Here is a 25,578-nt window from a genome sequence, read left to right on the forward strand (position 1 = left end):
GCTGGCTACAGGTGTGTCTGACCATGCCTGTCGGGGGGGGGGGGGCTTAAAAACCTATTACACATCATTCTGACCTCACCTTTACCACGCTCAGGGCGTGGTCAGGCACAGCTTCCCACATGCAGCAATCATTTTTTCGAGACAGGGTTTCTTTGCTTATGGCTGTCCTGGAACTCGCCCTGTAGATCAGGGTGGCCTCAAACTCACAGATATCTGCTTGTCTCTGCCTTCCAGTGCTGGGATTAAAGGCATACTCCATCACCACCTGATCTGATTCCATCATATTTGTGAACCTAACTTTATAGCTGATAATGTATTCACCATTCCAGATTACTTCACCTGTGAGGGTTCTATTAACATCTCCTAATACTAAAGGTTGGAAAATAATTTTTGTTTATTTAAAGTATAGATATGAAAGGTAATCCTCCACTACACAGGTCAATCTGGACTACAGAAGAGCTTGTCTCAAAACTGATACAAGAATCCATACATAGATATTTAAATGTAGAAGTAATTCTCACAATTTAAAAAATCACTGAAAAATTGGGAGCCCCAGAAGGGCTAACATTTCAACAAATGGCTGATATTTACTAGTAGCTACCAGCTTTAGTCTAAAAACGTTTATTTTAATTAATTTACTTGAGAGAGAGTCTCACTATGCAGTCCTATCTGGCCTGGAACTCAACATATATCAACCTGTCTGTACTACCACATCCTACCCTAAAAATCTTTCAAATTTTAAAAAAAATATGTGTGTTTATGATGTGTGAGAATCTGGGTGTGCTCAAGCTACTGTTTAAGAGTGAGGTCACTTTTCAGGACTTGGTTCTATCCTTCCATAGTAGCTTTCTGGGGACTGGACATGAGCTCTTATGGCTTGGGCAGGGAGGGCTGTTACTACTGAATCATTTCATTGGCTCAAGGTCCCAGCTTTAGATGTGTGATTTTCAATTCAAAAGCCAGGGCTACATTCTAAAAGTATTTATTGATCACCTACTTGCCAGATACTGTTTTTTAGTCCTTGGGTTCATAATAGTAAATAAAGCTCATGGAATTTATACTCTAATGAAAACAAATACCACAATTAGTTGTTCCTTAGAGAATGATAAAAGATATGAACAAAATATGAACCAAAATATGTGGAGAAGTAAAGGGCATGGTTTGCAGGAAGGGTGTTTGCACAAATACATTCACTTAAATGCCTGGATGGATCCTGTGGGAACCTGAGTTTATGACTCTTACTAACAACCAAATCATTATAAATGTTTTTGCACTATAAAGCTTGAGCAAGTCAAAAGCAAGAGTGTACTTCCACTCATCTTTGAAGAGTACTCAGATCCGTCAGCCCCTTGCCTCCCAAGTGCTGCGATTAATGGCATGAGCCACACACAACTCGGGGCATAAGGATTTTTAATTATGTTTCTGAGTGTGAGTATGTGAACCTGAGTGTAGATGCCAACCAAGGCCAGAAGAGGGTGTCAGGTTCCCTGGAACTTAGAGTTCCTGGCTGCTCTACCCGTCGCCCCCCTTCCCTCCCCGTGGAGACTAGAACCAAACTTTGCCAGCAAGGGCTCTTAATTGATGAGCTCTCTCTCCAGTTCCTTCACTCATCTCTGTATTTCTTGGTCCAAACTTTGTTTTCATACTGAAGAGCTGAGAAGCGAAGGCGAAGAGTCTCTCCGCGCTCGCTTTCCCGAGTGCTTGGTCAACTGAAGGATCCAACAAACATCAGCAACCTAGGAGTCAATCGACAGATTCTCAACGCTCCCCATAGGCCAGCGGTTCCGTTTCCATAGCAACCGGGACGCGGAGCGCGCGCGCGCGGCCCCAGAGGCCAAGACCTGACCTGGTACCCAGGTAGTACTCGGGTGAGAATGGAGCCTCTGTCATAGTCTGGGGCGAAGGGACCCACATCCCGGGACCGCGCACTCCGCCTCGCCTCCGGGACGCAGCAAGCTCGCCGGCCACCAGCGTCTCAAGCATAGACAACTTCCGGCCTCGAAGTTCCACCCCGCCTCCGAGGCTCGCCCGGGTCCTCGCCGCGGCAAGGTGACCGTGGCTTTCGCCTGGCCTGAGCAGCAGTCGGGCCAGGGGCTGCTACGTCCTTAGGACTGCGGTGAGAGCTTTGCAGGTGCTAGTGCTCGGCCGTCCGTCGTGCGGCCCCGCCGGCGGGGCTGGAGCAGAGGACGGCCGGGCGCAGGGCGCACAGGCGCGCGCGGGGCAGGCGCGGAGGCGGAAGTGAGGGCACGGCCTGGCCAGCCGTCTAGGAAGCCGCCGCGGGTCGCCCAGCGGGAGTATTTGGAGCCCCGCCGGACCGTCGCATTTCAGCCTCGGATGCCGGCGCGATGCCTCTGTTCACAGCCAACCCGTTCGATCATGACGTGGGTGAGTACGGTGACCTGCGCCGTCCGCGCCGGGGAAAGTGGGCGGCGGTCCTGGTGCCTGAGAAGCCAGGCGGAGAGCGAAGGGGCGGTGCAGCTCTCGACAGCGGGGGGCAGCCTCGGAGCGTCTCTGGCCAGGCTACCTCCTACCTGTCAGAGATTGGGGTACCTATCAGGGCTGTTCTCGTCACCCAGAGCAGGAGTGGGGAAAAGGCAGGATCGCTGGAGGCTCAAGTTGCTGATACAAACTTCCTGATTTCTCCAGAGCTGGTTAACACCCTTCCCCTTGGAAGAAAGTGCAGTGGTGGCCATCCTGCTGCCTAGGGTAGTCCCGAACCAGAAACCTAGACTCACCAGGCTTAACTCACATCGCTTCCGTATAAACACATTCAAGCTCTGATGGTTGCATTTTCAATGTTTACTGACGTTCTGAATGTGCTGCGAGAGCCAGTCTCAGAGAATGAAAAGGAAGACTCTCAGGATCTCTAATTAGCCCAGAACAACTGATGTTTGTTGGAGTCAAACTTCTGGTTATTCAGGTAGTATAGGTCTTTCAGAATTAGGAAAAGATGGATGGAGTAAGCATAATATTAACAGTAAAAGCAAACGGGCTGGCAGTATTCTTGAAGCAGTAGTTAACAGGCTCCTAGCGACATTTTAGGATTTAAGTGATTTTGAGTCAAAATGTTACATATTTTAGCAGTGAGCTACCAGTTCAGTTACAATTCCTTAGTGAAGAGAAGTCTAGAAAGTGCCTCATTTTGTTCTACAACTCTCACAAGTCATGTTCAAGTGTATGGGAGACTAATTATATAGGAAGCATGTTGAGGCTTAGTCGCTGATTTGGGATAATTGTTCTTTTATTACATTACCTACGTGAGGCATTGCACTTTTTAATTTTTATTGAATTAATTTAACTTTCACAGTGAGTCTGTATATAGTCCAAGCTGGCTTCAAATTCCCAAAACCTCTGTTTTAGCATCGAGAATTCTGGGATTCCAAGTCTGGGCCTCCACTAGGCTTGAGACCTGCATGTCTTACTGTAAAAGCTTTCATTTTGCTGTAATGAAATGAATCAGAAAAGGCAAAACAGAGGAGGCTATTTTATTTTTTCTTTTATTTATGTGCATGGGTGTTTTTTCTGTATGCTAAGTTTGTCACTTGTTTGTTGTGTCTGAGGAGGTCAGAAGATCATGTTGGATCACCTGGCATTGCTGTTACAGAGTCGGATGAGCCACCATATGAACTGAGCCATCTCTCCAGCCCAAGACAGGGTATTTAAAATATAAAACCTGTGAACTCTTTCTTCTAGGAAATAGTTCATGGAAGCCTGTTGTGTTCTTATTGCAAACATTTCTGGTAGCAGTAGTCTGAGTTACTCTGCCCAGTTTATGTTTCTAAACTTTTCCCTCAGTGGTTTCTGAAATCCTTGCATCATAGTTTAGTGTAGATTTCTTAGGCTCTGATCTTCAGACAGAAACAAACAAACAAACAACCTGTGTAGATATATCATGGGCTATGTCAACTAGAACTTGAAGTGTTTCTTCATCAGCTCTCACATGACTAAATTCAGTTTCCAAAATGTCAAGTTAAGGGTGAAAGAATGAGTTTGATGGAGGCCCACCTAGACAAATGAATGCAACTAGGGAAAAAAGGGAATGAAATTCTAAGGAGCTCAGACTGGTCTGAAACTTACATCAGAGAAAAATTACATGTTCTAGTTTTCAGACCTTAAGGACTCTTAATGCAGAAATGTTAAATAGTACAAAGCAAGTCATTATCTGACTTGAGCATTACAGCAAAGTTCTTTTACAGTGTGTCTTGACTTCTCTTCCTCTCTCTCTCTCTCTCTCTCTCTCTCTCTCTCTCTCTCTCTCTCTCTCTCTCTCTCTCTGTTTTTTAAAGACAGGGTTTCTCTGTGTAGCCCTGGCTGTCCTGGAACAAACTCTGTAGACCAGGTTGCCTCTTTCTCCCGAATGCTGGGGTTAAAGGCATGTACCACCATTGCTCATCTTTTTTCAGCATTGTTTTTATTTCTCCTCCCCACCCCCCTTACCTGTGTTCACTCTTTTATTCACCAAAAATTCAAGGGGTGATTACTGTATATTAGGCATTGTGTTAAGTTCTACAGAGACAAAAACTAAAAAATATACTGAGTTCTTGTTCACAAGACACTCAAGGAAGGATACATGCTCAGGTAGATAGTTATACTATGATGTGATTATTGCAGTGTGATAATTATGAGGAATACATAAGATGGTATAGATCCTTCCTTTTGCCTAAAAGTCATCATCTATGAAGGCAAGAAAAGCAACAGTGTAAGGTAGGCAGTTCCCCGGAGTAAAGTTTCCACCCTCATATTCCTGACAGCATTTCTTCAGTAGAAGCATGTACCTCTTACACTATGTACAATAGGGCACAAACTGGATTGTGTCCAAGGAGAAAATAAACGTGGAGGACTTGGTGGGAAGATGGAGTGGCTAGTGTTAAAAGATACTGGCATGCAGACCTCTTCCCTTTTGCAGCAATCACTGGAGAGGCAGCTGCCAAAGTGAAGTTCAATCTCTTTGTGACTTCTCACTGAAGCAAGAACTGTAAAAGGCATTTCAGTTCACCTTCTCACATTTGGAGGAAGGTCATTTTTTCTTCTCTTTCTAAAGAGCTGAGAGGGGTGTAATGGTTGATTTATGGACAGTGAAGGCATGGTGAAGTTCAGGTTGTGCAAGGACAGTACAAAGGTCAACAGATTGGTGGAGTGGTCCAGCTGTACAGGAAGAAATATGCCATCTCCATTGAATGGGTGCTGGTTGTTACAGTTTTTGTAATTAAAAAAAAAAATTGGTTACAGACAAACATGGATTTTTTTTTTGTAATGTAATTTTTTTTATACCTTATTTTGGTTGCATGGTTCCAGAAATGCTAGTGCTTTCAGAAAGTTTGAAAGTTTAATTAATATCTTTGAAGTTTTCTTTAAAATGTGAATTATTTTGAGCATAATGCATAAAACACAGCATAAAACTCCCATCCCTTCCAGCCAACCATCAGTTCCTAATATCATAACACGTTTGATCTTTTTAAAGACGAGATGCCTTTGAATGTATGTATTCTTAGCAGCTGTCATTTTCCCTCTTGTCCCCTCAGAGTTAAATACTCCCCAAAAAGAAAGCTCTATTTTTACATGAGTTGTAAATGTGTATATCACACAGAAGTTTACTATATTCATTTTTTTTGTGTTTTTTTTTCTTTTTGAAACAGGATTTCTTTGTGTACACTTCATTTTTTTAAAATTTTTTATTTGTATAGTTTTTTTTTTGTTTGTTTGTTTTGTTTTTTGAGACAGGGTTTCCCTGTGGCTTTGGAGGCTGTCCTTGTAGACCAGGCTGGTCTCGAACTCACAGAGATCCACTTGCTTCTGCCTCCCAAGTGCTGGGATTAAAGGCGTGCTTTTTTTGAGACAGGGTTTTACTATGTAGCTCCGGCTGTCCTGGAGCTCACTGTGTAGACTAGGGTAGCCTTGAACTCATGGAGATCTACCTGCCTCTGCCTCTCGAGTGCTGGGATCAAAGGCGTGCACCACTGCCCAGCCTAGAAGTGTACAGTCTTAACCTCTGAGCATCTTTCTAGCCCAAGTAACAGAGATTTTGAATATAGTTTGGCTTACAGTTCCTTTCCTAAAATCATCACAAGTATTAGCCAGCACTGTCAAGCCCTTTTGCTAAAACAAGCATTGTTCTAGAAACCAGAGACATTTGGTATTGCCTATACATTCTTTCCCCTTAGCCTTTCTTTAATGTATTTTGTTAGTTTTAATTGTTTTAGATTTATGTATATGAGTGTTTTGCTTGCATGTATGTGTACTACTTGTGTGTCTGGTGCCTCTGAAGACCAGAAGAGAGCATTGGATCCCCTGAAACTGGAGTTTTGGATCGTAGTGAACCTCGATGTGATGCTGGGAACTGAACATGGTTCCTCTGCAAGAATAACATGTGCTCTTAAACACTGAGCCATCTCTCCAGCTCCCATATTTTGTTGTTTGTAGATAGGATCTTGTTGTGTGTCCCAGGGTAGCCTGGAACTTGAGAGTAGCCTTGAATTTGCAACCTTTCTGTCTCTTGCTCCTTCCCAAGTTCTGGGATTACAAGTGTGTGATACTATACCCTATTCATCTTTTTTTGTTTTAAGACTGAGTTTCACATTGCACACTGGCATCTTTGGCTCTTCCAGGCATTGTAGATATTGCTCATCTTGTTAACTGCCCTTAACATTTTCTTAATGGTTTGTAACTGCCAGTGCTTTAAGGATAAGCACCTGTTTCCCTATACCATCCCGTGGAAACAGTTCTTTAGTATAGATACCTTTCAGCTAGCAGTGTTAGTTTCAGGAGGCCTTCATTTGGTTTGCAGTTAAGGGATATTGAAAATGGAGTATCTTGTAATGTAGTTCTAGTTGGGACTGACAGTTGTTGCAACTCAGAGGCTGTTTACTGGTTGTGACATTTAAGAAGGCGTGGGCCTGGGCTTATGACCTGGTAGATACTGCTGGCTTAGCACAGTCACGTCCTAAGTTTGATGCACAGCACTGCCAAACAAAATAAAAAGGCTTGAAGGAAGCTGTGCTGATAAAGGTTTTTAAAGTTCTGTTGTGCTGACTCCTTAATTCAGTGTCAATTTTTGACATATCGTCTGACTGTGTTTTAGCCTAGGCTAGCTTTGAATTCCAGGTTCAAGTGATCTTTCTTTCTTAACTATCTGATTGCTGGGACTACATGTCAATGCCAAAATATCCAGCATTCTGGGGAGAGGGAAGCAGCAGCAGAGTGTGTTTTGAGGCAGGGGCTTACCATGTTGCTTAGACTGACCTCAGTCTCACTATCTTCTTGCTTAAACCTCCTGAGTAGCTGAGATCATAGGCATGTACCACTGTGCCTGTCATGTTTAATATAATTTCATTTATTTTGAGACAGGGTCCTGCAGTGTAGCCTAGGCTGACTTCAGACTCTGAATTCACCTGCATTGCCCTCCTGGCATCTGGGATTATAGATGGGTGCCATTCCAGCTTTTTAACTGAGTTAGTGAATTTATGCTGTGACATACTGTAGTCCCAGTACTCAGGAAGTTAAGGCAGGAAGACTGTTTTAACCCAGGAGTTTAGGGCTAGCCCAGGCCACAATACACCAAGATGATGTATCCCCTCCAGAAAGTATGGTAAAGGTGTTTGCCACCAAGACCGATGACCCGAGTTGTACCCCTGGAACTCACATGGTGAAAGGAGAGAGCTAACTCCCTCAAATTGTCCTCTGACCACCAAAAACCTACTGTGGCACACGCCTGTCCCAACCCCCTAATAAGTATAAATAAATGTGAAAATTTTAAGTGAGACTGTATAGCAGAGTTTTAAAAACCTTTATCATTGCCATTGTTTCCTTCGAGCTTGTGTTTTCTTTCAGGGCTTACCCTCTCCCAGAACCCCAGTTATGAAAACTGTGTGCTCTCTTGGTCAGTCAGCTGTATGAAGCATTCACTCACTAGTTTTTATTTGCACATATCATTTGTAGCCACCCAGAAGTTTACTTGATTCACTTAAAGGCATTAAAAGAAGCTTCTTATGTGGAGAAACTTCTTTTGAAAACCTTCATATAGCCGGTTGGTGGCGACACACACAATCCCAGCACTTGGGATGCAGAGGCAGTTGGATATCTGAATTTGAGGGCAGCCTGGTCTACAAATTGAGTTCCAGGTCAGCCAGGGTTGTGTAATGAGAATTTATCTAAAAAGAAAAAAAAAAAAAAGGAAGAAAAGGTGGTGACATGATAAATTGATAAATGAAGAAGCAGCAGAGCAAGCAAGCCCTCTGAGGAGTGTGTATTACACTGGCACACGAGCACAACTGTGCCTGAGCACAAGTGCAGAACCACAAGTCAATCTGGTCCTCCTCAGTCATTCTCCACCTGGGGTTCTGAAGCAGAGTTTCTTAGTGAAGGGTAGAGCTCATGGATGAGGCTATGCTGTGGACAGCAAGTGTCAGAGATCGTCCTGTCTCTACCTCCCCAGTCCCATCTCCTCCTGCCCAATGTCAAGAATACTGTATTCCGATGTGAGGAGTAAGTGGAGTTAGTCATGGTATTTGCTCAATTCTCTATCTGTAGAATCTGTCCTATCCAGCATTTTTAGGATGTTTGTTTGTAGAAAAATGGAAAACCAACTTGAAAAGAACTTACTAGGCAATTTTGAACAAAAATTGTATGTATGCAGACGTCAGTTTAATATTAGTGATTTAGAGTCAGGTGTGATGGTGCACTGGGAGGCAGAAACAGGTAGCTCTTCTACATAGCAAGTACCTAGACAGCCAGTGTTACATAGACACCCTGTTTCGAACAGATCCTGGAGCTTTACACTTGTAGTACATATGCTAGGCCACACCCCCTGACGGCTTCATAACCCATGCTAGTTGCTCCTCTGTCTACAAAGTGCAGATGCTTTTGGCTGACGAACAAATAATTTGACATAAAATGCTGAGAAACCGTTACTGAATTGTTATCATTTGCTGTTCAGTACTCATCTATAAGTACCATCTCATTTTTGAATGAATACACAGTGAACAGTTTTGTCTTTAGTTTAGTTTTTTTAAAAAGATGTTTTAGTTGTATGTATATGTGAGTGCATGCAAGCATGTATATTCTAGGTGAATGTATGCTTGCAGAGGCCAGAAGAACGGCCTAATCCCCAGGAATTGTAGTGTGCCATTGTGGGTCAACACACATGGGTCTGGGAAACAGACTTGGGTCCTCTGGAAGAGCAGTAAATACTCTTAAGCACTGTATTTAGCTATATAAGAATATATATTCTCCAGCCCCTGAATTTAACTATATAAGAATTGTGTGGGATGGGGATGTAACTCAAGTTGGTAGAGTGACTTTTTTTTCTGGCACACACAAAGCCCTAGGCTTGATCCTCAATACTGGATAGATTAAACATGATGTAACCTGCCTGTCAACTCAGCATGTGAGGAGGTAGAAGCAGAGAAGTTCAGGGCCATCCTCAGCTATCTTGTAAGAAAAGAAGAGAAAGAATTATGTGGTCTGCATACTAATAACCCAAATAGTTACAATAGCACAGACACACACCATTTATTCAAAAATCACAGATACATTTTTCTTATATTTCAATTAATTATAGTGAACTGTTTCCAAAGAAAGGACACATTTTTAGTGGAAATCATCAGTTGTAGCCTTCTCAGTTGCTTCTCAGTTTCTAATTTGTTTCTGCTTCTGAAGCAATTTATTTGCATTTTCTGTTTTCTTAAAAAAAAACTTTAAGGTAAAAATATTGATTTTATTTTATGAAGACATAAAAAACCCTTATGTTTTCATATATATATATATATATATATATATATATATATATATATATATATATATATATGCGCCATGGGGCTGGAGAGCTGAGCTGGTTCGGCCATTAAGAGAACTTACTGCTTTTCCTGAGGATCTAGCTTCAGTTTCCTGCTTCAACTTGGCAGCTCACAGCTTGTCTCTTCCAGTTCCAGAGGATCCATTGCCTTCTTCTGGCCTCTGTGAACACCAGATGTGCAGGTGGCTGCACATACATACAAGAATACATCTTAAGGATAATTTCAAAAACCTTTTGGGCTGGCAGTATTGCTCAGTGGGTAAAGGAGTTTGCTTTCCAAGCTTATTAACCTGAGTTTGATCCTTGGAGCTAATATAAAGGTGGATAGAGAAAATCAGTTCTTCAGAGTTGACCTGAGTTCAGGCACCTACATATATACACCATGTACACACATAATAATAATAAAAAAATCTGTAAAGGCTCGTGGCTTGTGGGCCTACCAGCCTGGAGTATACAGCAGAGCAGCAGGAACAAGAGAGACCTGCTCAGTGAAGCTTCCATTCTGAGGTGAGCACGTCTTTAAAGTACACAGGCTGATTTAATTCAGTAGGGTTTTCTATTATCCAGTTTCCTCCACAGCTGTTGTTCTTTTCTCATTAGCATTTAGGAAATTTAAAGTTAATAAAGCATTGTGCAATCTATCTCTGGGGGTCTTTATTACCATTTTCTGTTTATTAAGCATATCTTTTAGAGTTTGATTAGATCTTTCTATAACTGCTTGCTCTGTAGGATTGTGTGGTATACCTGTAATACATTTTATATTATAATAAGCAAAAAATTTCATTTTACTAGAAACATGTTGGAGCATTATCAGTCTTATTATGTACAGGTATTCCTATGATGGCCATAACTTCTAGCAAATATGTGATTATAGAATCAGCCTTTTCAGAACTCAAGGCAGTTGCCCTTTGAAATCCTGAATATGTATCTATGGTATGATATACATATTTTAATTTTCCATTTGCCAAATTTCATTTTTTTATTTTGAGTACCCTTTGGTTTACTTTGTGCAGGTAGTGGAGTTTGGTTATACAAAGAACAAGTAGGACATTTCCTTATAATTTCCTTGTGATGGAAAAATTGTTTTTTCAAACCCTTGCTATTGACATGGTGTTTTTCAATGAAGTTTGAGGCTTCTAGCACATTTCCTACCAATAGTTGATCAATTTCATCATTACCTTGTGCTAGATGGCCTGGTAGGCCCATATGGGATCTGATATGTGTCATATATAGGGGATGATATCTACTTCTGATTATTTTTTATCATTAAATAAATAACAGAGTTAATTCTGAATCATCGGGAATAAGTTCAGCAATTTCAATATGTAAAACAACTCTGTGCATATTGAGGGTCAGTAACTGTATTAAGAAGTTCTGGAAAATTTAATAATACCATTAGGATAGCATATATTCTGACTTTTGGACAGAATCATAAGGACTTTGAGCCACTTTTATTCAAATTTCCTGATTTATAACCTGCCTTTACTGATATCAGTATAGAATGCTGGGACTCCAGGAATTGGTGTTCCCCATACAATGTGAGGAAGGATCTAATTAGTTCACTTTATAAACTGAATTCTCTTCCTTTTGGGGTATTTATTGTTAATCTTTCTCCAAAAATTACTGCAAACACTTGGCCAATGTTCATTTTATGCCCATAAAGAGAAAGTTTCAGCACCAGTAAAAGGTACTACAATTTCTATTGGTTCTACTCCTAATTGATGAAGCTTCAATTTTCCTTTTAGAATCAGCTCAGAATCCTTTTCTACATGGGTCTTTAATTTTTTTACTCTATTTGTGTGGTAATATCCATTCTAAGATATTATCTTCTCTCTGCATTAAAATTCCTGTAGGAGAATGCATAGAAGGTGAAATAACCAGAATCCAATCAAGTTCTGGATCCAAACATTCCACGTATGCATTCTGTAATTTCTTTTCTACCAGAACCAATTCTCTCTCAGCTTCAGCTGATAATTTTCTTGGACTATTTAAATCCTTGTTACCTTATAAAGTTTAAAATAAATTACTTAGTTCTTAAATTGTCTATCCAATTAATGTCTCCCAGTAATTTTTGAAAGTCATTAAGAGTCTGCAATTGATTTCTCCTGATTTTGTACCTTTTGGGGTTGGATTTTTTTATAAACCTATTTTATATCCTAGATGATTAACAGAATCTCCGTTAACAGAATCTCCGATTTGCAATTTTTCAGGAGCAATTTGTAGTCCCCAACAAAGCAAGATTTTCTTTACTTCTTCAGACATTTTCTCTGAAGTATCTACATTTGAATCAGCTAATAAGATAGAGAAATTTAATTAGACAAAAAAAGGGGAAATGCTGTGGAATAATCCTCTGTATACTGTAAAGATTTATCACTCGAATTGGTTTAATGAAACACTAATTTCTAAGAAGCTGATAGAGTCTGTCCATAGGGGATGAGAATGTCATAGGGGAAAGAGGAAGATAATTTTGTCTGGCTCCTGACCATAAGTCCTTTGGGTCAGCATCTGTGCCTTAAGGGTGAAGTAGAAGGCCATTTCATTTTTTGAGGTGTGATTTTTTTTTTTTTTTTTTTTTTTTGTAGATCTGACAATGCTTGATTTATTCACATTAACAGGCCTGATTGCCAAAAGACTTCCAAAATACCCGGAATAGTCCAAAGTATGATTGCCAAGAGAGGCCTATGAGTCTTGTGTCTATCTAAGGAAGTGACAGTTAGGAGGGAGGCCATCCTATGAAGGTCTTTGACCTCTTGTGTGAGCCTTATCTTTGCTGAGGGGCAGATAGGGCCCTCAGGTAGAGAAAACAAGGAACTCATTGGCTGAGATGTGTCAATGAAGGGCATATCTGTTCTCGTGTCTCCGCCCATTCATCCTTGTCCCTTTTGTCCAACCAGAGTACTCCTCCATTCCATTCTCTCTGGTAGTCTCCCCTCTTCCCGTGGCTAGCCCCATTTATAGGGCTGGTGATGATAATCTATTTTTTGTCCTAGCAACCTGCCTTCTCTACCTCCTCAAGAAACAGATGCCTGAGGGCTCCAGGATGGCAGCTAATTGAATGCTTCTTCACCCATACCTCCTACTGAGCCCACTGACTCCTTGACTCTCCCTCCCCATGTTATCCCATGCATGTGAGGAAGTAGCCAGACTTGAACCAGCACCCACCTGTAAACCCTAGGAGTCTGGGATGTTTAGGTGGAAGCTCTGTCTCAGCACCCCCTCCTCCCTCTCCAAGCCCCACCCCTCAGAAAGCTTGCCCCCTGAGATGCTCAAGATCATGCCAACATGGTATTTAACACCCAGATCCTAGACCTGCCACGTCATTCTCTTCCTTCTATTTCTGAGAGTCACCTGGGAGTGCTCTGCTTTGCTTTGCCTTGTTTATTAAACCTGGTCTTATTAATTCAGGTTTGGGGAACCCCCAAACCAGGGATTTTCCAAAATACTTACCAGTATTTTAATCATAATAAATTATGATTGCTTTCTGTAACTGTCTTTTATCTCTATATCCTTGTCTTACCGATGTGATTAGATGCTTGAGTCTCTTGTAGCCTAGAGTGGCCTTGAACTCAGAGATTCATCTGCATCTGTCTCCTGAATGCTGAGATTAAAGGTGTATGTCTCTATGGCTAACTAGTATGGCTAGCTCTGCACTCTTGATCTTCAAGCAAGCTTTATTTGTACAGCACAAACAAAATAGCACCACAATAAGGTTTGATTGTTTTGTTTTGCTTCTTTTGTTTGTTTGTTTGTTTGTTTGTTTGTTTTTTGTTTTTGACATGGTCTTCTTATGTAGCACTAGCTGGCCTGAACTCACTATGTAGACTTGACTAGGCTGTCCTTGAATTCAGATGCATCTTTCTGCCTCTGCCTGTAGTGTTTTTAAATTATGTTAGTTTGTCCCATGGTAATCTTAAAATCTAATACAGTTCAAGTTCTGATTACTTGCTTGTTTTTTAAAAAATTATAACTCCCGTCCCTATTTTTTAACCCTGTGTTTGTATTCTTAAACCTACTTTTTAAGTATGAGGGTTTTGTTTTTGTTTGTTTTTGTAGTGTTGGCAATTGAAGGTGGGGCCTCACATGTGCCATGCTCTACTGCTAAGCTATAGTCCTACCTTACTGAGTTTTTCAGTTGATATACTTTACGTTTTACTTTACTTTATTGTTTACTTTTAGTTAAACAATTTCATTTTTATAGTTTCTGGCTTCTGTCAGACACTTGGTATCCTCTTTTTTACTACGACTATCATTGCTTCGGTCCTTATAAATGTGTATAATAACTGCTTGTTTGAGTTATGCTGACATCTTTTACTGACTTCTGTGTATCTGTAGAGGAATCATAATGGAGCTGCTACCTTTTAATATGCTAGATATTGTGTTTATTCTTTGTTCTGTCAGGTAGTTATATTAATGGACCATCTTGAAGGTCTTGTTAGCTTGGTCATAATTTTAATTTTGAAATTTAAATTCTGAAGGACTCTTTTAAGATGTGGCCTTTTGGGGCTTCTGCTCTGTTCACTTTTTGTTAATCTGTGTAGGCTGCCATAATAAAATACCACAAGTGTAAGTCTGCGTGACTTATATAGCAGAAATTATTTTCTCAGTTCTGGGGACTACAAGTCCAAGTTCAAAATGACAATAGGGTTGGTGTCTGGTGAGAGCTATCCTTGGGTTATAGATAGCAGTTTTCTAGTTCTGCAGTGACTTTTCTAAAAGAACGCTAACCTTGTAGCATCAGGGCTCCATCCTTGTGACTTCATTTAACTTCTTTCATGGCCCCATCTCCAAATCCTGCCATACTAGATTTAGGGCTTCAACATAACCAATATGGGAGTGAGACAAACATTCAGTTTTAAGGGCAGGACAGCTCCCAGCACTGTTAATGTTTACTAGATCTCTTCTGAATTTCATGGAGCTTCATCCTCCTGAGGACCTGTGCTCAGAAGTCTTTTCTTTTAGTTCCTTGTCTCTTGACTTCTCCACTTGGGCTTACCTTGGCCTAGCATTTCCATGCAAAAAGTCGAGGCCAACATGAGGTTTGCTCCGCATTTCCTTCAGAGTCCTCAGAACTCCACAGCCTATTATTCATTTCTCGCAATAGTTGTTTCATATATTCTATCTTACTTTGTAGATGTTTTTGGTAGAGTAGCAAATTGATACCAGATCCTTTGTCCTCCTTGGAAGCAGAAGACCAGTCATGAGTTCTTATTTGCCAACAGTAAGAGGAGCTTGAATGATTTCTTGGCAAAGCTCTTGTTTTATGCAATTCATTTTCTATTACTGATACAGCCTGTTGTGTTAAAAGTTTTATGGGTAGACTTGGATGCTTTTCCAAGCCGTGCTGTGAACATAATGGATTGTGTGGAGGAGACTTTGTTCCTTGTAGGTATTGAAGGAGTGATTCTTGGGATATTGTTAGACTCTTACTGCACTCTTTCATGATGTATTTGTGGTTCTCTGTATACAATAATCAGAGCCTGGTAATGAAGTGTTATGACTTACACCCACCAGACTCTGATAGTTTAGCATTTAGTCCCCAGGCGGGCTCTTTGAGCTCTCTCCCTTCTATGCATTTGACATGGGGTAATGTAAGATGCAGCTCTAGTACTGGGCAGAGTGACATGCTCTAAAAGAAAGGCTTCTTAATTATAATATTTAAAATTTTTCCAGGAGTTTGAAATATTCCTAAGTACATAATTTAACTGTTACTTAGCTCACTTGAAAAATGAAGTCCATTTTGGCAGGCCATTATAAAGTCTTCACATTTTATACATTTTTAAAAGAATAATTGTGACTCCTATATTTATATAGAGTAGACTAGGCTTGATGAATATTCAAATAAGAATACTTCTATTTTCTATGGGATTCAAATCAAGGAAACAGTATTTTTCTTTCTGTATTTTTGTATTATTGGTAGGCTTTTGGGAGTATCAGAATAAGCTCTGTACCTGTTTGTAGCACATGGCCAAAACTGAAAAAATAATCATGAAAAGTTATGTTCTAGAAGAACTAGTTAGATGATCCAAGATTAGACCTGATTGATTGATTGATTGATTGATTGAGCAGTGTATATGCTTTATGCATAGGGGTAATCTACAAAGTTGGTAATGATAATGCTAACTTCTCAGATAAGTGAGAAAGGACACATTCCTTTGTTTTTCCAGGCAGGGTTTCTCTGTGTAGTTCTAGCTGAGAACATGCTGGCCTTGAACTCAGACATCCTCCTGCCTCTGTCTCCCAAGTGCTGGGATTAAAGGTGTGCACCACCATACCTGGCCCCAAGGAAGGACAGATTTTTTTTTTTAATGGGGGGTGGAGCCTGTCCCTGGAACTTGCTGTGTAGACCAGGCTGGTCTCAAACTCACAGAGATCCAACCACCTGCCTCTGTCTCCTGAGCCCTGGGATTAAAGGTGTACGCCACCACCACCCAGCAAAAGGACAGATTCCTAAATGTTGGAGCTACTTAACAAATCTTGTGAAAATATTTTTTTCTATTTCTCGATTATACTATATACTAAATGAGGATACATGTGATGGATCTACGAAAGAAATAATATACACAAAAAAGAGAATATGGGTGAATATTTAATTTTCAAGTAATTCAAGCTTTATGTCATATTATAAAAAGGAAGAGTTGTCGGTTCAATCATGGTAAGTAAAACTGTCACAGGCAGAGGAAGGATAGACATTAAGCCACTGTAATATGTGTAATTTAGTCTTCAGACCCCAAGGATAACACTTCATGGATGAGAAGTCCTTTGCAGCCCTCTGAGCCTGGCCTTCTCCACTTTGTCTCCTACGTAGCCATTCTTGAGTAAGCAAGCAGACCTGGACCCACAGATACCCCAGTACTCTACCTGTTGCCTTTTGTTGCCACATGCCACTGATATTGAAATTCCATTTGAGTGCTCTGTGTGTTTGCTTAGCAATAAAATTCAGAGTAATCTAAGATTTCACTAGGGCCACGTGGGATGTTCTCGTCTACAGCTGTGTGATACATTGCAGCCATTGCACTAGCATCATAGGAAGTAGAAGAGCATCCAGCATACCATTCACCCCTTTTTCTTCCCCCTTTGTTCCCCCTCTCTCTTGTGAACATGCATACACAAACATAATGGTAAATTACATGCAACTATTAAAATAATGATATAAGACAGCGTCCCAGAACAGGGAAGTGTTCACAGTATCCCACCCTAACCAAGAAGCTTCTGTAGTTGATACCTGCTGACAATGGGAAAATCGGTTTTCTTCCCTGAGTGTCGCTGGGTGTATCCGCCACACTTCAGGGCAGTCCCCATGCCTCAGAGCCAACATAGTATAAATTCCTTGTTGCTTTTTGTTTATTTTGTGAGCTTTTGTTCAGTTTTGGCTCTTTTGTTTTACTGGTCTTTTGCTTATTTGTTTTTTGGGGTTATTTTTGTTTGCTTGTTTTGTCATGAGAGAGAAAGTTGGGTGAGTAAGGAGATGGAGAGGATCTGAAAGGAGTTGGGAGAGGGGAAACATCAAAATACATTGTATGAAAGAAAATTTAGTTAAAAATAAAAAATAAAATGTCGGTATAGATGTCTGTTTATGAACATGGGATAATTTATTTGTAACTGGAAACTTAGGGAAATTCCTTTAGAATGGTCACAGTGTTTGGCATGTTCATGGTGTTCATGGCAAATGCTCTGCTGGGTTTTCGTTTCCAAGAAGCGGGTGCCAGTAGTGGAATTTTGAGTCTCTTCCCCCCTTTCTTTGTTCACCTCACCTCTGGGGCTTGAAGTAGCAAGCCCACATGACCAGTGCACCTAACACTCACTGGTGACAGCAGTAATGGGTGATTCTTTGTGATGCTTCTCTTCCTTATAATGTAACTAGTGATTAAGACTGAGAGCAACCAGCTCTTCTTGGACCATCTTACCAGAGTCTTGCCTGAGCCACAAGTACTTTTCTTTATTTCTGTGTAGAGGCTTATCCTGTAGGAAGAGGTCTGCTCTTGTCTTGCCAGTCCTCTTCTGGGGGGTCATAGTTGCAAGCCCATACACCTAATGCTTTTTGGCACTGCTGGGGCTCAAACCTGGGGACTTGGCACATGTTAGGCAAGTGCTCCACTACTGAGCTGTGTCAGTAGCCCTTGCTTTGGTTTTTTGAAACAGGCAGCTCACACTGGTCTGGGACTCCCGAGTACTCCAGGCTAGCCTCCAGCCTTCGTGCTCTAGAACTGAGGTCAAAAGTCTGCATCACCACACATGTCACAGGGTTGTTTAAAGAAAAATCCAGCGGTTAACTGAGGTGAACTAGATTCTATATGGTTTTCTTTTTTTACTTGCAAAGTGTAGCTGCCATCTAAGCCCGGAATCTGTCTTTTTATTCCTTGCCATAAAAATCCTACTTAGCGTCCCTGCTGCCCTTCCTGCTTGTACCACCTGGGATGGATTGCTATTTTGAATTTATTAAGGAAGGCCAGTAAAATAAAATCTTTCTCATTTTGGCTCCTAAGGATGGAGTCCAGGGCCTCAAGCATATTAGAATAGAACTCTACAACTCTGTTCTGTACTGTCAGCCCATAAAATGTTTCTAAATTGTGACCTTTTGTATAATAGTTACTAGCAGGAAAAAGTTGTATGCTTCCCTTCATATTGAAATTTTATTAGAATTTTATGTAGGCTGGTGGTTCCCGTTATAATCTCAACACTGGGGAGGCTTTTTTAGAAAGATCATTAGCTTGAGGTCAGTCTGGACTTCATAGTGAGATGGTCAAAGTTAATATAGTAAAGTGCTGTGACTCAATCATTATTTCCTAAAGATGACTTTAAATAGTTGAGTTTTAAACTTGACTTTGATCATGAAATATTTCATATTACATAAAGGACTATGAGAATAAAATTTCTGGGTACATGCACATTGTACAATTAATAAACAGAAGTTGCTGTGGTTACTATTTTGCTTGTTTGACCTTTAGCTTAATGTTTATCATTCTTATGCATGTTTTGCACTTTTACTGTCTGTATTATATCCCTGAAGAGTATAATGGTGTTTTAATTTTTTGCTATTTATTTATTGAATGTTTAAAAACTTTGGGTTAAAAAAAGTAGTCTGTTCAGCATTTAGAAGGCTAAGGTGGGACAGTGTGACTCTGAGACCAACTAGGATGGTAGGTATAGTGAGTTTGAGATCATCCTGGCCTATGTAATAAGAGCTGTCTCAAGCATGGAAAAGAAAAATACCCTTATGATGGAAATGTAAATTATTATAGCTACTTTGAAAAACTTTAAAAATCAAAGTTGCCATATGATCCAGGGGTTTTGTTGACTGGATGTCAGAGAAGAATAGAAACCTATATCCACATAAAAACTCATACCTGAATGTCAATAGCAGAAATTCATCATTTCTATTAACTGAAAAAGCAAATTCAGTGAACTGATGAGAAGATGAATAAGATGGGTATATCCACACAATAGAATGTTACTGTAAAAGGAAACAAAATACAGATATTTGCTGTGACATGGATGAACTTGAAAGCATCATATTAAACAGCAAGCAAGTCACCAAAAGCTGTATCTTACAAGTCTACTTGTGTGGAAGAGGTAGCTATGTAGAGGCAGGAATCTGACATAAGAAGAGAATGGACGCGACTGCCAGTGGAATACAGATTTCTTCTGTTTTTTGTTTGTTCGTTTTATTTCCAAACACTTAATACTTTTTTATTTTATGTATATGAGTATTTTACCTGCTGTGTCTGTATATTACTTGTGTGTCCGGGGCCTATGGAGGCCAAAAGAGGGCAGTGGATCATCTGGAACTGAAGTTACAAACAGTTGGGAGCTGCCATGTGGGTGCTAGGAATTGGACCTGGGTCTTCGAGAAGACAGTATAGATTTCTTTTGGGAAATGATATGCTTTAAAATTAGTGATGAAGTTTCATAAGCATATAATTATACTAATATTGATTATTAAATGCATGAACTGAATTAGAATGTGAATTACATTTCCATAAAGATACTTTAAAAACTATATGCAAATATTCTAAGTCCTTTAATTCCTAGCTTCTTTTTGACTTATCATTTTAGGTCCAAACAAAGCATGATGTCAAGAGACCTATCATTCTGTACCTTCATTTTATATACATTGTTTGCATAGTCTCCATGGTATAAGTTTCCTATATTTCGTATTTTACCAATCAATTTCTCTCTTTGCTATTGAAAATAATATTTGATCGAACAGTTTAATGTATCAAGATGGTTCAGTGAGTAAAGGCTTGCGTTCAAGCCTGACAACCTGAGTTCAATTCTTGGAATCCACATGATGGGTGGGAGATAATGACTCCCACCTCCACAAATGAGCAATGGCATATGTGGTTGCACACACATGCATGAGTGCACACCCACACATATGCATGCACTCTGATAAATAAATACAAAATAAAAAGGAAGGTGATGCATATTTCCTTGCATGAGGATACATTTTAGAAACAGTATTCTGGCCTGGCAGTGGTGGTGTACACCTTTAATCCCAACACTTGGAAGGCAGAGGCAGGCAGCTCTCTGTGAGTTCAAGACCAGCTTGGTCTACAGAGCTAGTTCCAGGACAGCCAGAGCTGTTACACAAAGAAACCCTGTCTTGAAAAACAAAAAACAAAAAACAAACAAAAAATATTGTATTCCAAATTAGGATTGATGGGAGTTCAGATAATTCATTTTAGAAGACATTTTACTGGTATACCTGAGAACATTTAGTTAGTTTTACTTCATATTATTATAGGATACAACTTAAAACCGAAGTTAAGTTGGCCCTGGTAGCTCATGTTCTTGGCAGGGTGAGGCGTTCTAAAAAAATTTTTTTTTTACTTGAAAAAAAATTTTTTGCTTAGATTTTTTAACTTTATTTTATGTGTGTGTGTGTTTTGTTTGCATATATGTCTGTGTATCATGTGCATCCTGGATCTGGTGTTACTGATGGTTGTGAACCATCATGTGGGTGCTGGGGATTGAACCTAGGTCCTAGGCAAGAGCAGTAAGTGCTCTTAATCACCAACTCATCTCTCCAGAACAGCAGGGCGAGTCCTTACATGAATTCCAGGCCAGCCTGGGTTACACAGTGAGAGACCTTGCCTTAAAAACAAACAAGCAAACAAACAAAAAGCCCAAACCTTGAAAATACATAAAAATAAAACAAGTTAGTAGAAGTATACTCTTTTCTGAAATTCATCTATAGTTCTCTGTCTTTGACTGGAGAAAAGGCAGATTCTTAATTATTGGCCTTCATTGGTATCTGAATGTTTTTTTAAAGATATGTTCTAATTTTTACAATGTTAATATATTTTACAGAAAAAGCCACCAATGAGTACAACACCACAGAAGACTGGGGTCTGATTTTGGATATCTGTGACAGGGTTGGAAGCACTCCCAATGGGTAAGATGCTCATGGGTAAGGAACTTGGTTAGTTTGGGACTTCACACTGTAAATTTGAAAGGATGTTGACATGCTAATTTTAATGGAAGCATTTATTTAAATTTGCTATGTAACAACTTAGTTAACTAACTGTTTGGTTCTAGGAGATAGAAGTAAAGAGATCAGTGGACTAGGTTTTGTGTTGACTTTGTCCTGAGAAACCTGGTCTATATTTACATAGATAAAACTAAAGGCTTTCACAGCAGGGACACATGCTAACCATGAAAACACTGGCTGTTGGGGGAATTTCTCTGTGAGGTAGACTTCTATGAGAGAATATGTAACAAAGAAAAGATGGAACTTGCAAAAAGAATGCTTTTGTACAGGACACAGCTGTTAAGCTGCTCTGATTTTCTGTAGCCAAGGGTGATTGTGCAATGTGCTAGCATCCTGCTTTTCTAGCACATTCACGGGTGTCAGTGAGCCTTTTAAGATTCTGTATCATGCATCATACTAGCTCTTTTCAGGATGAGAATTTGCTGCTGGAAAGCTCTGTCTGGAGAAAAAGCATCTGTATGGTGTAGTTCTCGTTGTTGACTAGCTTTTCTCTTATTGGAATACTCAGTGTTATATTATCTGTGAACCACAGTGTGCAGAATCTTAGTCTTACTTAACAAAGATGTTTGTAGAATTTTATTTTTAAAGCTATTAGTAAACACCTCATAATTTTTTAACATTAAACTGAAACTCTGAAAGAAATTCTTAACTTTTTCCATTTTTTTTTAGAGCCAAAGATTGCCTAAAAGCCATAATGAAACGGGTAAACCACAAGGTCCCTCATGTTGCTCTGCAGGCATTAACTGTGAGTAAATGTCATTACCAGTTGACCCTGTTTAAAAGTGCATTCACTTCAGTTACCTCAGTCAGAGCATTGTGATGTTTATATATTCATTTTTATTTTAATTGATAGCTTCTTGGGGCTTGTGTGGCAAACTGTGGAAAGATATTTCATTTAGAAGTATGTTCCCGTGATTTTGCAACGGAAGTACGTGCTGTGATAAAAAATAAGGTAAATTTTAAACCAAAAAGAAGTTTAAGTCATTGCACAGTAAAAGTGTTGTGCATTATTTTAATTATGTGTAATAAAGTTGCATTACTGATGAAACCACTTTTAAATTAAGTTAAAACTTCTTTTTTTTTTTGATAGTTATAGCATCTAGGCTGCTTTCTTCCATATATATATATACACATCCCTGTATAAACAAACATCCTTATATGTCCCTGTACGCGCTCTCGCTCTCTCTCTCTCTCTCTCTCTCTCTCTCTCTCTCTCTCTCTCTGTAAGAGCACATATTGGCTGAGGCCATTTTGTGTAGACCACCTTGTTTATTTTTAACTACTCTTGAAACTTGGCTTTGTCAAGGTCACAAAGCTAGAAAGTGGTGTAGTTTGAGATCTGGGTCTGTGACTCCAGATTTTACCACTACTCTATACTGATTTCCACTAGAGTTTGGTGCAGAAAGGGTCCTTCATATGGGAGCAGAGAGGATGCCTCTTCTGCTTTCTTTGAAACACAAACTCTAAATTAGCACCATTCTCATACTGCTATGCAACTTGATGCAAAAATACTAATCTCATAGTTAGAATATTAAGAAAACAGAGCAAATAGCCTTTGGTATAAAAGATTTCTAGTTATTTGAGTATAAATATTCTGAAAGGGTGATTTTTTTTTCCCATAAAGCAACTCTTATCTGAAAATGTGAATAAACATCTGTCAGTTACTCGCCTAGTCTAGAGCTTACTGCACTTGTTTGTGTTTGTACATTTAAAGAGAAATTCGGTGGTGCTTCTCTGTTAATAATTTTTTTTTAAAGATTTTATTTATTTATTATGTATATAACATTCTGCTTCCATGTATATCTGCACACCAGAAGAGGGCACCAGATCTCATAACAGATGGTTGTGAGCCACCATGTGGTTGCTGGGAATTGAACTCAGGACCTCTGGAAGAGCAGTCAGTACCCTTAAACTCTGAGCCACCTCTCCAGCCCCTCTGTTAATAAATTTAAATTGTTTTCATTTAGTTTGTGAGTATATGTGTGCGCACATGCTCACCTGCTCATGCCACACTGTACTTTGTGGAGGCTCGGGAACAGCTGTGGGGAGTCGATTCTCTGCCTTGACAATGTGGTTCATGGGGTCAAAGTCAGGGTGATAAGCTTGGCAGCAAGCACTTTTTCCCAACAAGCCATCTTGCCAGCTCTCTTGATGAACTAAAGTACTTACTTTAACTACATGGGATTTTTTTGTTTTTGTTTTTTCTTGTTGTTGTTGTTTCTTTTTCTTTACTACTTCTTTAAAAGGCCCATCCTAAAGTATGTGAAAAACTGAAATCTCTAATGGTGGAATGGTCAGAAGAATTCCAGAAGGACCCCCAATGCAGTCTGATATCTGCAACTATTAAATCTATGAAAGAAGAAGGAGTGACTTTTCCTTCAGCAGGTTCCCAGGTGAGAGATTCATTCAAACCATGGTTGCCCCTGTACTGTTTGAAGGTAGAGATCTCATATAAAAGCTAGCAAGGGATGTGGGTTTTATTTACATGTGTATGCCAAAGCAGGAGAGTAAGAGAGTGGTGGTCAAAGGGTGACTTGTGGAGTTGGTTCCCTCCTTCTACTATATGGGTCCTGAGGATATAACTTCAGTTATTAGGCTGGACATCAGGTAAGTACCTGCTGAACCATTCTGCTCTTAGTACGGACTATCTTATTGTCTGCATCCCCAGAGAATCAGCCTAATATAGTACTTACATAGTATACATTTAGTACAGACATCTAATTGTTCAGTATTTTTCTCTTACATATCAGAAATTAAAAATGTGAATTAGATACAAATAATATATATAATGCTACTCTAAAGTCTGGAATCATGTGAACAGCATGGGATGTTCAAGTCAGCTGTATATTTAAGAAGTTAATGATAAGGAGCTAGTGGAATGGCTCAGTGAGTAAAAGTGCTTGCCACACACATTTGATATGACCTGAGTTCAGTTCTGGGAATCCATGTAAAAGTGGAAGACAAGGCCGGGCGTTGGTGGTGCACACCTTTAATCCCAGCTTTCAGGAGGCAGAGGCAGGTGGATCTCTGTGAGTTCAAGGCCAGCCTGGTCTCCAGAGCGAGTGCCAGGATAGGCTCCAAAGCTACACAGAGAAACCCTGTCTCGAAAAAAAACCCAAAAAAATAAACAAAAAAAACCCCAAAAAACAAAAAAGTGGAAGACAAGAACCAGCTCACAATGTTATCTTCTGACCTCACATGCATGCCCCCTCAACCCATAAGTTAAATATTTAAAAAGAAATTTATGGTTTTGAAAGAAATTTGTAAGATGGCCATATACATACAAGTTACCAAATTTAAATTATAAGTGGCAAATAAAGGCTGATGGATAAAGACTGGATGCTGTCTTAGCACCAAGAAGAAAGAACAACCAAGAAGAAAGATTGAGACGGTGAGGACATTGAGAAGAAGAATTTTGAGATTTGAATGTGTTGTGTTAGGTAGACTGAAGAAAAGAAGAGATGGTGGGAAAAGGCTGCTGCTGCAAAACAGATTCATGGAGTTGAGAATTGCCTGTTAAAAAGTGAATAAAGTAATATGTTTGGTAGAGCTGGAAGACTAGAGAGCTATTTGGAGACAGAAGGATAGTTTAGTAGTCTAGTAAGTAAAAAATAGCAGGCAGTCTGTCCTTTCTGCATGTCATTCTCAAAAATGGTTGTTAAAGAACTGTTGATGACTCAGAGTCTTAGGTGCCATCAAACTCAACAGGCCCTTCTCCAGTCTTCTCTGCTGAGTCTGCAAGGCTGCTCCTCTCCAACCCTAATGTACTCCTTTCCTGTCAGAGCTCTGAGCCAAGAGCACCTGAGTGCTGTCTCTCCCTGAATAAGAGATCTTCAGCAGTTGAGGTCAGGAAGTGGTATCTGTTTGTTCTGTAAAAACTTTCAGTACTTCCCTCATGCCCAGTGCTATATCAGATACTTGGATTGATGTGAAATACTAGTCATCATGCGCATTTAGTGTGTTTATAATGTTTTCTTGAAAACTGATGTTTAGTGTTAATATTTAAAACAGAACTGTTTAAGTGATCATGAAGAACCTTACTTTTAAGTGGAGCTGAGTTACCAGTATTATCAGTATTTTTTAATTAGCATCTACATGTAATTATAGAGCTTGTGCCTCCTTTGAAAAGATAGTTGTGCTCATTTTACTTGTACACTTGCAGACTGTCTCGGCTGCTGCCAAAAATGGTACATCATTGAACAAAAACAAAGAAGATGAGGACATAGCCAAAGGTAAGTGATCGAGCATGATAATTTGGTGTTGCTGAAAATAGTCTTACCAAGAAGTTTTATTAAAA

The 25,578-nt window shown here is 39.8% G+C and overlaps 1 protein-coding gene and 1 long non-coding RNA gene across 5 annotated transcripts in view; one reads left to right on the forward strand and one right to left on the reverse strand.

Moving 5' to 3' along the window:
- Positions 1-1,393: 1,393 nt before the first annotated feature.
- On the reverse strand, positions 1,394-2,125 carry LOC118239057. The gene is made up of 2 exons (XR_004770487.1): positions 1,847-2,125; positions 1,394-1,736 (listed from the first exon to the last, which is right to left on the reverse strand). It is a non-coding gene; the product is annotated as an uncharacterized LOC118239057 (long non-coding RNA).
- Positions 2,126-2,247: 122 nt separating this feature from the next.
- Stam2 (signal transducing adaptor molecule 2) overlaps positions 2,248-25,578 on the forward strand; it is a 46,588-nt gene continuing 23,257 nt past the window's right edge. For 3 of the 4 annotated variants that reach the window (XM_027420431.2, XM_027420433.2, XM_027420434.2), the window contains exons 1-6: positions 2,248-2,385; positions 21,101-21,185; positions 21,951-22,026; positions 22,135-22,233; positions 23,528-23,674; positions 25,444-25,513. In XM_027420431.2, the coding sequence (XP_027276232.1) occupies positions 2,346-2,385; positions 21,101-21,185; positions 21,951-22,026; positions 22,135-22,233; positions 23,528-23,674; positions 25,444-25,513 (517 nt within the window). In that variant the 5' untranslated portion in view covers positions 2,248-2,345. Of the gene's footprint in view, positions 2,386-3,563; positions 3,656-21,100; positions 21,186-21,950; positions 22,027-22,134; positions 22,234-23,527; positions 23,675-25,443; positions 25,514-25,578 lie in introns of all 4 variants that reach the window. The other variant, XM_035446338.1, reaches the window with a different exon arrangement.

Source organism: Cricetulus griseus, chromosome 6, assembly GCF_003668045.3.
Source record: "Cricetulus griseus strain 17A/GY chromosome 6, alternate assembly CriGri-PICRH-1.0, whole genome shotgun sequence".
NCBI lineage: Eukaryota > Metazoa > Chordata > Mammalia > Rodentia > Cricetidae > Cricetulus > Cricetulus griseus.